Below are 13,224 nucleotides of genomic sequence, written 5' to 3'. Positions count from 1 at the left end.
ATGACAGAGCTCGAAGAATAAAAAATAAAAAAATATGTGCAAATATTGTACAATCCAGGTGTGCAAATCTCCAGACACTTATCCAGAAAGTCTCATAGCTGTAATCACTGCCAAAAGTTGGTTCTGTAAATAGAATATTTCTGTTTTTCATTTTCAATAAATGTGAAAATGTTTCTAAAAACATGTTTTCATTATGGGGCATTGTGTGTAGACGGGTGAGATAAAAAAAGAAATAGATTGAATTCAGTATGTAACAACAACATTTGGAAATGTCAAGTCAAGGGGTATGAATACTTTCTGAAGGCACATACTGAACAAAAATATAAACATAACATGCTACAATTTCAAAGATTTTACTGAGTTACAGTTCATATAAAAGGAAATCAGTCAATTCAAATAAATAAATTAGGCTCTAATCTATGGATTTCACGTGACTGGGCAGGGGTGCAGCCATGGGTGGGCCTGGGAGGGCATAGGCCCACCCACTGGGGAGCCAAGCCCAGCCAATCAGAATAATATTTTCCCCGCAAAAGGGCTTTATTACAAATTCTCTATAACAATGTTGGAGGCGGCTTATGGTAGAGAAATTAACATGCAAATCTCTGGCAACAGCTCTGGTGGACATTCCTTCAGTCTGCATGCCAATTGCACGCTCTTGAGACATCTGTGGTATTGTGTTTTGTGACAAAACTACACATTTTAAAGTGGCCTTTTATTGTCACCAGAACAGGGTGCACCTGTGTAATGATCATGCTGTTGATATAAGCAGATATAATCTGCTTGTTGATATGCCTACACCTGTCAGGTGGATGGATTATATTGACAAAGGAGAAATGCTCACTAACAGGGATGTAAATACATTTGTGCACACAACATGAGAGAAATAAGCTGTGCATATGGAATATAATGTCAGGGATCTTTTATTTCAGCTCATGAAACATGGGACCAACACTTTACATGTTGCGTTTATATTTTTGTTCAGTGTATTATTTTTGGCATTAGCTAGCACTAGTCGACTGCACCTGCGGCAAAACTCTGGTATTTGTCATCCTATAGCTTGTTCCCCATCTTCTATTTAAAGTGAGCCAACATGTTTTCAGCACTTTTAGTTCCATGGCTGATCAAAACATTTTCATGCTCTCTCGTCTCTCTGCAGCAGATATCTAGGCCACAATTCCGACCAAAGTAAAGTGCATGTAAATGAAATGTAATTCCCTTTTTATACGCTCTCTCTATGCATTCTCTGACCTTGAACTTAACATGAGAATAGCATGTTACTATTCACTCACTATTCAATTGAGGTGGAGCTCGAATAAACAAAAGGTGTGGCAGTGGTATGTCTAGACAGTGGCGGTTCTAGCTTGTATAATTGCATTAGTACTGTAGAAAGTTGGAGGTGCGCTATTTGATAGATTCCCTCGCTCCCCCTACCTCAGGCTTCCAGTGGGGAGACCTGAGGTCAACTTACCCCCACCCCCTCTCCACCTCGTACTTCTGAATGGGAGACCTTCCCAGGCAGTAGCCTGCCTAGCTCACAAACTAGAATCAGAGCCCCCACTCCGACAAGGTTAATTGACCCACAATCCTACACGGTGACATGATATCATTAACGTGATGCGGAAATGAGCGATACAAAACCGATCGAAAAGGGTTTTGTGCGGTCGCCCCGTGCCAACCCAGCAAGATGCCGCCCTGGGTGGCTGCCTATGTCGCCTTTACCTAAATCCGCCACTGTGTCTAGACACGCCATATTCTGACCTTAAATATTAGCCACAATCAGGAGCCACTGTCAGTAACACCCACATACATTTATTTATGCATCACTCTATCACTTGACTCCTTGCTGTCCCCAGTCTACCTGGCCATGCTGCTGCTCCAGTTTCAACTTCCACCTGACTGTGCTGCTGCTCTAGTTTCAACTGTTCTGCCTTATTATTATTCGACCATGCTGGTCATTTATGAACATTGAACATCTTGACCATGTTCTGTTATAATCTCCACCCGGCACAGCCAGAAGAGGACTGGCCACCCCACATAGCCTGGTTCCTCTCTAGGTTTCTTCCTAGGTATTGGCCTTTCTAGGGAGTTTTTCCTAGCCACCGTGCTTCTACACCTGCATTGCTTGCTGTTTGGGGTTTTAGGCTGGGTTTCTGTACAGCACTTTGAGATATCAGCTGATGTACGAAGGGCTATATAAATAAATTTGATTTTATTTTATTTGATTTATTCCATTCAGTTTACCTTTCATTCCTCTGTCACATCCTTGTAAGTTCCTGGCATTAGTGGGTCATATTAGGCTAACGTTGTGCAATCATTTGGGACATGTAGCCTATGATTATGTAGCAGGTTAAACCTGGAGCACGGTTCACAATGACTGGACCGTTGTCATACAGTTCCATGGTTAGTGAGAATTAGAGTAGATTTATAGGACTATAGTTCAACCCCTATTGTACACTTTTTCCACCTTCCAATATCTTATGGATTTAACCTGAATATGACAACTTTCAGGATGAATCAAACCACTGTATTTTTTGGGGATACTTTACTAACCCTAAAATGTGCCTAAATAATCTACAAGATCGGAGTATTTTTAAATCTGCCAGTGCGTACTGAAACGAAGACAAATACGCATAGATGGCTTTCTTTCATCGATCCCTAATATTCTGACCACGTTCTCTCAATGTATTCTACTGAGTCTGTTGACAAAATTCGAATTAAAAAAGGTACATCGTATTAAAAGCAATGGCTTAAGATAAATGTACTCAAAACCCCATTGAATGAAAACTTCAACTAGCAGTTGAATGAAATGTATTGAGAGCGCGCAAGGTAGCCACACCTGCAGAGCGCGTTACGCGACTGAAAAAGGTAAGTCTGAATACCAAATTCTGAGAAATGTGTAGGAAAGGCGAGTATAGGGAAGGCATCAATTCCTAAGTTGGGATCGGGCCCATAGTGAGCAATATATGTTTGGAACATCAAATTGCAATAAAATCGCAGTATCGAATAGCAATACATATAGAATCGCAATGCATATCGTAATGGCACCTAAGTATCGTCATAACATCGTATCGTGAGGTCTCAGCCCTAACACAAAGGACAATAATGTCCCTCACCTATAGTGCTACACCAGTGGTCACCAACTTGTGGATCGCGATCGACTTGTTGATCTCCAAGGCATTTCTGTACAAAACTCAACGATAAAGCCTTTTATTCCTATTTTTTTGTATTAGTCTCGGGCTGTTGATGGTAGGTGCAGCCAATTCAGCTGCCCTGCGCGCCGGGTAGGCAAGCTGTTGCCGTTTCATGTGTCTGAAGGTACAAACTCTGCCTTCCAGGTGGGTCTGGAGAGGAAATCAAGTGCACTATGCCACCGCTGGCCAATCAGATTGCTCAGATGACCGAGTCTGCAGTAACGTAGCAGGCATACAAGAAAGTTACGGCAAAATTGATACTGTGAGATTTCAAAATGTTTAAAACCATAACTAGAGAGAGACTGGCAACGAATACAGCAAAGAGCTGCTGTTTTTATGAGTGGGTTCATGTTTAAGTTCTTACTTAGCACTATCAACTTTGTATTCAACACTTTTAGAACCCATAAAATGCATATTCTTCCTATTTCCACTCAGTGCTACAACAAGCACTGCAGCAGTAATGTATGAGTAGGAAAGTGTAGCTATGTTGTTGTTATTATTAGCAGCTTGGGTCTTTTTTTAATATCATATATTTAATTTCTCTGTTCATAGGAGTAACAACATGAATTTGTGCATAAGGCAGAAATAATACAGTGCGGCTCGAGTTTTGCCATAGGCTGGAAGACGGTGTCCCTTTTGGTCAGTGTCAGTGGAGGAAAGGGAGAGCGGAGGGATATTGAGAGACAAACCCTCCGTCTGCTGCTCTCTCCCTCAGCTGAGAATGACAATCAGATGCAGGCACCATCAGCCCAGTAAAATAAAAAGCAAATTACTTAAATGTATGCTCACTCAGCTGTGCCTCACAAGTAATACAACAATGGTTCTATTACCGGTGTGATCAGATAGCCCAACTCAAAATTTGAAATATAATTTCAAAAAATGTCCTGAACAACAATACATTGGCAGGTAAATTCAAGCAAAGCCAGTATGCTGTGTTAATGTATTGGGCGTATAGCTTACTGCACAAACCTCATTGCTACAGAACTGTTTTTAATTGGTTAATGTTGCATAGGCTTACATTTCATGTCATGTTAATTAAAAAATCAGAGTGGCAGATCTCGGCATGCATTTTGACTCAGAAAGTGATCTTGACTCAGAAAATGTTGGTGACCACTGTGCTACACAAACTAGGAGATTCACACGACCATTAGGGTGATGTCAGTAAGAATTACACTTAATGACAAAGAATGTCTCACTTCTCCTACTTACAAAGTCTGACTAGTAAGAAATTAAATGACTTTACAAAGTGGAATAAAAAAAAGCATTACTTACACAAAGAATCCCCCAATGCCCTCATCGTTGAAGATTTTGGTGATGCTGCTGAACAGCCCCCTGTCAAAGTCAATCCCAGAGGAAACCAAGATGAAAACTTCAAATTAAACACAAATCACCCAAGTGTTAATCTTTTACAACTACATGTTTAGAACCTCTGAGTGCCTCTCATTAAACTAAGCTATCCATTCTATTACTTCAACTAATGTAGACCGCTTAGAATTTTGGAATAAACATTCTGTATTGTACCATGTCACTGTAAATGGAGTCATGAAGTTGCAGTAATGAAATGGACACTTTCTTGTCAATTATGACATTCATGCCAAGTGTTAGATGAACTACCATGACACTCATGACACACTGAGAAACTGTAAGGTAACCGAGTCAAGTCAACAACTCCCTTGGTTCATTTGCATTCAGTATCTGAGGTATGCTGCATGTGTCACACCTTACCTGTACTCGACTTCTCTCCCCACAAACTGAGCCATGCATCGCACGGAGATCACTGAAAGACAGGACAACAACGTCAGGGGAGCAAACGGTGTTATCTGCAGGACATCACAAAGAAACCAAATCTGAGAGCTAACAAATGAACGAGACCAGCAAATCTTAAGATAACTGCTACTAGAAAGCTACACTAACCAGGTTTCCATCCAACCAACTCATGCGGATGAATTAGAAAAAAACTCACGGCAGGCCTGATGGAAACTGCAAATTTGTCAGCAAAATATCCGAATTAATTACGTGACAATTGCAGTGGAAACGCTGTTATGCTCAACTACTGATATAATAACCATAAAAGGAGGAGCATGCATGCACCGATAGGACAGATGGGGAGTGAGTAGCTCTGTTTTGAACTGACAAAAATGTGGTTATATGTAGAAACCAGACAAAGTTTAAATGAAGCCTCTAAAATCAACATACCCCCAAGTACCGCTTGCTGTACAGTAGCAGAGAAAAGTCTATGTATGACTCGGGTGGCTGGAGTCTTTGAACATTTTTAGGGCTTTCCTCTAACACCGCCTGGTATAGAGGTCCTGGATGGCAGGAAGCTTGGCCCCTGGGCCGTTCGCACTGCCCTCTGTAGTGCCTTGCAGTTGGAGGCCGAGCAGTTGCCATACCAGGCAGTGATGCAACCAGTTGCTCTCAATTGAGCAGCAGAATAACTTTGAGGATCTGTGGACCCATGCCAAATCTTTTCAGTCTCCTGAGGGGGAAAATGTGTTGTTGTGCACTCTTCACAACTGTCATGGTGTGTTTGGACCATGATTGCTTGTTGGTAATGTGGACACCAAGGAACTTGCAACTCTCGACCCGCTCCACTACAGCCCCGTCGATGTTAATGGCGGCTTGTTCGGTCCTCCTTTTCCTGTAGTCCACAATCAGCTCCTTTGTCTTGCCTCACATTGAGGGAGAGGTTGTTGTCCTGGCACCACACTGCCAGTTCTCTGACCTCCTCCCTATAGACTGACTCAAAGTTGTCGGTGATCAGGCATACCACTGTTGTGTCGTCAGCAAACTTAATGATGGTGTTGGAGTCGTGTTTGGCCACGCAGTCGTGGGTGAGCAGGGAGTACAGGAGGGGCTCCAGTGTTGAGGATCAGCGTGCCAGACATGTTGTTGCCTATCCTTACCACCTGGGGGCAGCCCATCAGGAAGTCCAGGATCCAGTTGCAGAGGGAGGTGTTTAGTCCCAGGGTCCATAGTTTAGTGATTAGCTTTGTGGGCATTATGGTGTTGAATGCTGAGCTGTAGTCAATGAACAGCATTCTCACATAGCTGTTCCTTTTGTCCAGGTGGGAAAGGGAAGCATGAAGCGCGATTGAGAATGCGTCATCTGTGGATCTGTTGGGGCGGTATGCAAATTGGAGTGGGTGTAGGTTATCCAGGAGGATGCTGTTGATGTGCACTGATGTGCACTTCATGGCTACCGACGCGAGTGCTACGGGTGGTAATCATTTAGGCTGGTTACCTCGCTTCCTTGGGCACAGGGACTAAACACAAACAAAGCATTTGTGTTTAGTGAGTCTGCCAGATCAGAGGCAATAGGGACGAGCAGGGATGTTCTCTTGATAAGTGCGTGAACTGGACCATTTTCCTGTTATGCTAGCCTTTCAAAACGTAACGAGTACTTTTGAGTTTCAGGGAAAATGTATGGAGTAAAAAGTACATTATTATCTTTAGGAACGAAGTGAAGAAAAAATACAATTTGTAAAAAATATAAATAGTAAAGTAAAGTACAGTACTGCCAACTAATTGCAGCATTGCCGCAAAAATGGAAGAGGCAAAAAATTAAGACCTTGTCTGTCGGCCCTGCATTAACCTCTACGGGATCGGTGTCTCTACACCGGGACGGTTGTTGCTAACATGCACTAATGAGCCTAGAATGTCGCTGTAAGGACATAGACATGTCTTATATGTGCAGAAAGCTTAAATTGTAAATCTAACTGTGCTGTCCAATTTACAGTAGCTATTACAGTAAAAAATACCATGCTATTGTTTGAGGATAGTACACAACAATAAAACAGTTTTATTGCTAGTTTTTGGTAGCAAGTTCAGGAATGGCTAAAGAATTGCAAGATTTGCCTGAGGCTAACTATGCAAATAGCAACGATGTGTGATTTGTATTTATTATGGATCCCCATTATCTGCTGCCAAGGCAGGATCTACTCTTCCTGGGGTCCAGCAAAATGAAGGCAGCTTATACAATTTTAAAAACATGACAATACATTCACAACACACTGTGTGCCCTCAGGCCCCTACCCCACATCTAAAGTACACAGTCCATGTGTGCATGTACTGCGTATGTTATCATGTATGTGTATGCATGTTACTGTGCCTGTTTGTGTTACCTCACAGTCCCCGCTGTTCCATAAGGTGTATTTTTATCTGCTTGTGTTTTTAAATCTAATTGTCCTGCTGCATCAGTTACTTGATGTGGAATAGAGTTCCATGTAGTCGTGGCTCTATGTAGTACTGTGGAATAGAGTTCCATGTAGTCGTGGCTCTATGTAGTACTGTGGAATAGAGTTCCATGTAGTCGTGGCTCTATGTAGTACTGTGGAATAGAGTTCCATGTAGTCGTGGCTCTATGTAGTACTGTGGAATAGAGTTCCATGTAGTCGTGGCTCTATGTAGTACTGTGGAATAGAGTTCCATGTAGTCGTGGCTCTATGTAGTACTGTGGAATAGAGTTCCATGTAGTCGTGGCTCTATGTAGTACTGTGGAATAGAGTTCCATGTAGTCGTGGCTCTATGTAGTACTGTGGAATAGAGTTCCATGTAGTCGTGGCTCTATGTAGTACTGTGCGCCTCCCAAAGTCTGTTCTGGACTTGGGGACTGTGAAGAGACCTCTTGTGGCATGTCTTGTGGGGTATGCATGGGTGTCTGAGATGTGCGCCAGTAGTTCAAACAGACAGCTTGGTGCATTCAACCTCTCATAAATACAAGTAGTAATGAAGTACATTTCTTCTCCACTTTGAGCCAGGAGAGATTGACATGCATATTCTTAATATTAGCTCTCTGTGTACATCCAAGGGCCAGCTGTGCTGCCCTGTTTAGAGCTAATTGCTAAGTCCCTTTTTGTGGCACTTGATCAGCAGTCCAGGTGTGACAAAACTAGGGCCTGTAGGACCTGCCTTGTTGATAGTGCTATTAAGAAGGTAGAGCAGCGCTTTATTACGGACAGAATTCTCCACATCTTAGCTACTGTTGTATCAATATGTTTTGAACAAGACAGTTTACAACTTATATATATATATATATATATATATATATTTACAAATATATAATCACCATAATGTTGAAGTAAACTTGGATTCATGTGATGATATGTTACACTGTACCCTATAGCCCACCACGATGTGGAAAAAGCATGAAAAGTTTATAGGCAGATTAAGGACATAGACATGTCTTATATGTGCAGAAAGCTTAAATTGTAAATCTAACTGTGCTGTCCAATTTACAGTAGCTATTACAGTAAAAAAATACCATGCTATTGTTTGAGGATAGTACACAACAATAAAACAGTTTTATTGCTAGTTTTTGGTAGCAAGTTCAGGAATGGCTAAAGAATTGCAAGATTTGCCTGAGGCTAACTATGCAAATAGCAACGATGTGTGATTTGTATTTATTATGGATCCCCATTATCTGCTGCCAAGGCAGGATCTACTCTTCCTGGGGTCCAGCAAAATGAAGGCAGCTTATACAATTTTAAAAACATGACAATACATTCACAACACACTGTGTGCCCTCAGGCCCCTACCCCACATCTAAAGTACACAGTCCATGTGTGCATGTACTGCGTATGTTATCATGTATGTGTATGCATGTTACTGTGCCTGTTTGTGTTACCTCACAGTCCCCGCTGTTCCATAAGGTGTATTTTTATCTGCTTGTGTTTTTAAATCTAATTGTCCTGCTGCATCAGTTACTTGATGTGGAATAGAGTTCCATGTAGTCGTGGCTCTATGTAGTACTGTGGAATAGAGTTCCATGTAGTCGTGGCTCTATGTAGTACTGTGGAATAGAGTTCCATGTAGTCGTGGCTCTATGTAGTACTGTGGAATAGAGTTCCATGTAGTCGTGGCTCTATGTAGTACTGTGGAATAGAGTTCCATGTAGTCGTGGCTCTATGTAGTACTGTGGAATAGAGTTCCATGTAGTCGTGGCTCTATGTAGTACTGTGGAATAGAGTTCCATGTAGTCGTGGCTCTATGTAGTACTGTGGAATAGAGTTCCATGTAGTCGTGGCTCTATGTAGTACTGTGGAATAGAGTTCCATGTAGTCGTGGCTCTATGTAGTACTGTGCGCCTCCCAAAGTCTGTTCTGGACTTGGGGACTGTGAAGAGACCTCTTGTGGCATGTCTTGTGGGGTATGCATGGGTGTCTGAGATGTGCGCCAGTAGTTCAAACAGACAGCTTGGTGCATTCAACCTCTCATAAATACAAGTAGTAATGAAGTACATTTCTTCTCCACTTTGAGCCAGGAGAGATTGACATGCATATTCTTAATATTAGCTCTCTGTGTACATCCAAGGGCCAGCTGTGCTGCCCTGTTTAGAGCTAATTGCTAAGTCCCTTTTTGTGGCACTTGATCAGCAGTCCAGGTGTGACAAAACTAGGGCCTGTAGGACCTGCCTTGTTGATAGTGCTATTAAGAAGGTAGAGCAGCGCTTTATTACGGACAGAATTCTCCACATCTTAGCTACTGTTGTATCAATATGTTTTGAACAAGACAGTTTACAACTTATATATATATATATATATATATATATATTTACAAATATATAATCACCATAATGTTGAAGTAAACTTGGATTCATGTGATGATATGTTACACTGTACCCTATAGCCCACCACGATGTGGAAAAAGCATGAAAAGTTTATAGGCAGATTAAATAAGCTATGATGAACTTTTTCATATTGTAGGTAAAAGTGCACAGTGATGAGATTCAAATTTCCAATAAATATTGAGGGTATTATTTGAAAGCTGGTGACATGATGATCGTTGCTGGGCTACCATTATCAAATAAAAATAATATTTATCTTATCCATTTCTCATCATATAACCTACCCTGTCAAATTTCTCAGCGGCCACTGTCTAGACTAGAGAGCATATGCCGAAAACAGATTGGGCAAGATGGCTATTTATCGCAACAGTTTCTGTGACAAAGCCATCAGTAGAGTTGAAAATGCAATGTAAACACGTTGAACTTAGATTTTTATTCGGCAGTTGGAAACTTAAGCTCAAAAGTGCATTTTATGTGCACTACGTCATCAAGCACAGCTTTTTATCCACAACATGCCAGTTTGATGGAAACTCAAAATTCTCATATTTTTTCTATGTGGATTTTTGAATATTTGCATGAAAATCTGTGGCATATTGGATGGAAACCTAGCTAGTCTGAATTTAAAAAACAAAGCTATAAACTCCAATAAAGAAAATAAACACAGACAGACAATCGCCAGGATTTACCATGGAAGGGATGAGTGGCTATTCTGGACAGGCACTGGATGACCATCTCATGTGAGGTCTTGAGTGAGAGAAAGAGGAAATCAAACTGTGCCAAGTATCAGTGGGCATAGCTATGCAAAACTGCTACATCTAACCTGTTCAGAAATGACCAAGTAGGCAACACTGGAATCTATTGCGAACACTAAAAATAAGACCAGCAAATATAGAACTGCACAACAATGTTATATATCATTAACCACAACATAAGAGGGGATTTATTCACATCTTATTACAGGTATTATACATATATTAGAAGTCCATGCTTTCATTCAAAAGTTACTGTATTGATGTGTTTATTTAAATAATACACTGAGTATACCAATAATACACTGGAACACCTTCCTAATATTGAGTTGCACCCCTCCCCTTTCGCCCTCGGACCAGCCTCAATTAATCTGGGCATGGACTCTACAAGGTGTCGAACATGTTTCACAGGGATGCTGGCCCATGTTGACTCCAATGCTTCCCACAGTTGTGTGAAGTTGGCTGGATGTCCTTTGAGTGTTGGACCATTCTTGATACACACAGGAAACTGTTGAGCGTGAAAAATCAACAGCGTGGCAGTTGACACAAACCAGTGCGCCTGGCACCTACTACCATACCCCGTTCAAAGGCACTTAAATCTTTTGTCTTGACCATTCACCATATGAATGGCACACACGTCTCAATTGTCTCAAAGCTTAAGAATCCTTCTTTAACCGGTCTCCTCCCCTTCATCTACACTGATTGAAGTGGATTTAACAAGTGGCATCAATAAGGGATCATGGCTTTCACCTGGATAGTCCATGTCACGGAAAGAGAAGTTTTGTGCGTGCGTGCGTACATGCACACACATACACATTATATGGATATCGTAATCATAATACTTCCAGACCAGAATGTCTAGAAAATGGAGTGAATTCACCCCAACCTAATAAACTCAACTGGCTTCACATGGACACACTTGACATTTTATACTTTCATATTATGCTCCCTATCACACTTGGACCTCACCTCTTTCATCACTTTCCTGAGGGAGGTCTTCAAGCCGTCTCTGTTCGATACATGCTCCGCCTGCTCTGCTGGGACGGCCTGGAGAGGAAAAAGAAGGGCTTAAATAACTTGATATACGGGGTTCTTCCCACGTACTGTCACAAATGCATTATACAATGACACGTGTCTCTCTCATTTGATAAGGACACTGACTACACATTGGCAAGCTCCGATGATTGGTTGGATTATAGGCTTTTGTGGCCAGAGTGGCGAGTTTCAAAAACCTATTGAGAGCAGTTGCAGTTATGAGTGATTATGAACTACCACGCCTCTGGGTTTAGGATTCCCTTACCTGTTTGACTTTACTCCGGACCATGGTGGAGATGGCACTGGACATTATACGAGGGGATAGACCTCGGAAGAGTCCCATCTTTCCATCAACCCTTACGATGTGCTGTGCTGTGGACAGACAGATAGCCATCACAGTCCTGTCAACTCGTATTCCCCATATACAGGGTGACAAAGGATGATAACCCATGAGCAAGACTCACACACCATAGGAGAAGAATCCAGGTAGGTACAACACTTTCCTCCCAAACATGGTGGTTCCGACAGTTGGGGTGAGGGGCTCATGTCCAATCTGAAAGCACACACAACTCACTGGAAGCAAGCTGGCATACTGAAGGGGAATCATTTTGATATATTTTTCATAGCTGTCGTAGCTAGCTAGGCCCTAGTTGTAGTGGTAGGATCTTGGCACTTGCAGTTGGCAGAGAAGTGGCATCTTGGATAGTTAGGTACTGAAAAGGGCAGGCTGGCACGCAGAGAATTTGACCAAATGTAGCTAGGATTAAATGCAAATAATGTCAATTTCGCTTTATCTGTCCTCCCCAGACACACATACTTATGAGAGATAATATTGGCTATGCTCAACGCTTGAGATTTGACTGGGGGTGGGCCAAGCCAGGGCTAGAGATGATGCCATCTCTGACGTTAGTTATTTAGTTAGCAAACTAGCATGTTCGAAATATGGTAGAAAAGGGGGTGAAATACCAAAACATTTATAAATAAGCTAACGTTAGATGTTGACCGCAAACTCCCTAGCTAGCCGGCAAGCAAACTCAAACACCCCAATCATAATACTGAAAGTGGGACCTCAAAGTGATAGCCCTGGTGCGTGCTGGAAAAATAATGAATAACTCAAACCAATGTAGATTTAGCTAAATTGAGTAACTAGCTAGCTACCTGAATGAGCAGTTTGACGTACAGCAGCGGGTGTGTGATAGCTGTCACCCCGGCTCCGAGAAGCACAATTGCCGTGTCCATGTCCACCGCCGTCGCGGACGCATCCTGGTCAAATCTGAGGGGCTCCCTTCGCCCACCTGTACCACCAGACAGGTTCTCAGGTGTCCCCATTTTCACAGCGATATTGAGAGGAGTCGTCCAGTCCACAGGCTGTGCGGGGAACGGGATGCGCAAAACAAGAACATGTCACGTGATTCCGTCGAGGATCATAACAAGAGGCTGGACTACTTTACCTCCCTGCGGAAGGAGCTGCATGCTCCTTTCTATCCAGCAGATGGGACTGTTTGCTTCATCTTCTTTTGACAGTTCACTACAGCTCAGTACAAGAGCCTACTTCTACTGCCGAAGATGAACCCATATTCATATGCCGTGTAAACTCCGATGATGTAATCGTGAAATGGAAAATGTGAAGACATATGTGGGTCATTCTATGAAAATGGTGTCTTTTTGAACAGCCAACTTTGAG

The 13,224-nt window shown here is 42.2% G+C and overlaps 1 protein-coding gene across 1 annotated transcript in view; it reads right to left on the bottom strand.

Annotated features, from left to right (window-relative positions):
• The window catches only part of LOC109869321 (mitochondrial carrier homolog 1), a 38,270-nt gene extending 25,308 nt beyond the window's left edge, over nt 1–12,962 (bottom strand). The window contains exons 1-7 of the mRNA XM_020459396.2: nt 12,699–12,962; nt 12,009–12,093; nt 11,806–11,912; nt 11,475–11,552; nt 10,443–10,500; nt 4,917–4,968; nt 4,464–4,523 (exon numbers count right to left, since the gene is read on the bottom strand). Coding sequence (XP_020314985.1) covers nt 4,464–4,523; nt 4,917–4,968; nt 10,443–10,500; nt 11,475–11,552; nt 11,806–11,912; nt 12,009–12,093; nt 12,699–12,869 — 611 coding nt within the window. The 5' untranslated portion in view covers nt 12,870–12,962. The remainder of the gene's footprint in view (nt 1–4,463; nt 4,524–4,916; nt 4,969–10,442; nt 10,501–11,474; nt 11,553–11,805; nt 11,913–12,008; nt 12,094–12,698) is intronic.
• Nucleotides 12,963–13,224: the final 262 nt, after the last annotated feature.

Source organism: Oncorhynchus kisutch, linkage group LG24 (assembly GCF_002021735.2).
Source record: "Oncorhynchus kisutch isolate 150728-3 linkage group LG24, Okis_V2, whole genome shotgun sequence".
Classification (NCBI taxonomy): domain Eukaryota; kingdom Metazoa; phylum Chordata; class Actinopteri; order Salmoniformes; family Salmonidae; genus Oncorhynchus; species Oncorhynchus kisutch.
The sequence above is the reverse complement of the archived record's forward strand: the minus strand, read 5'-3'. Positions and strand labels throughout refer to the sequence as shown.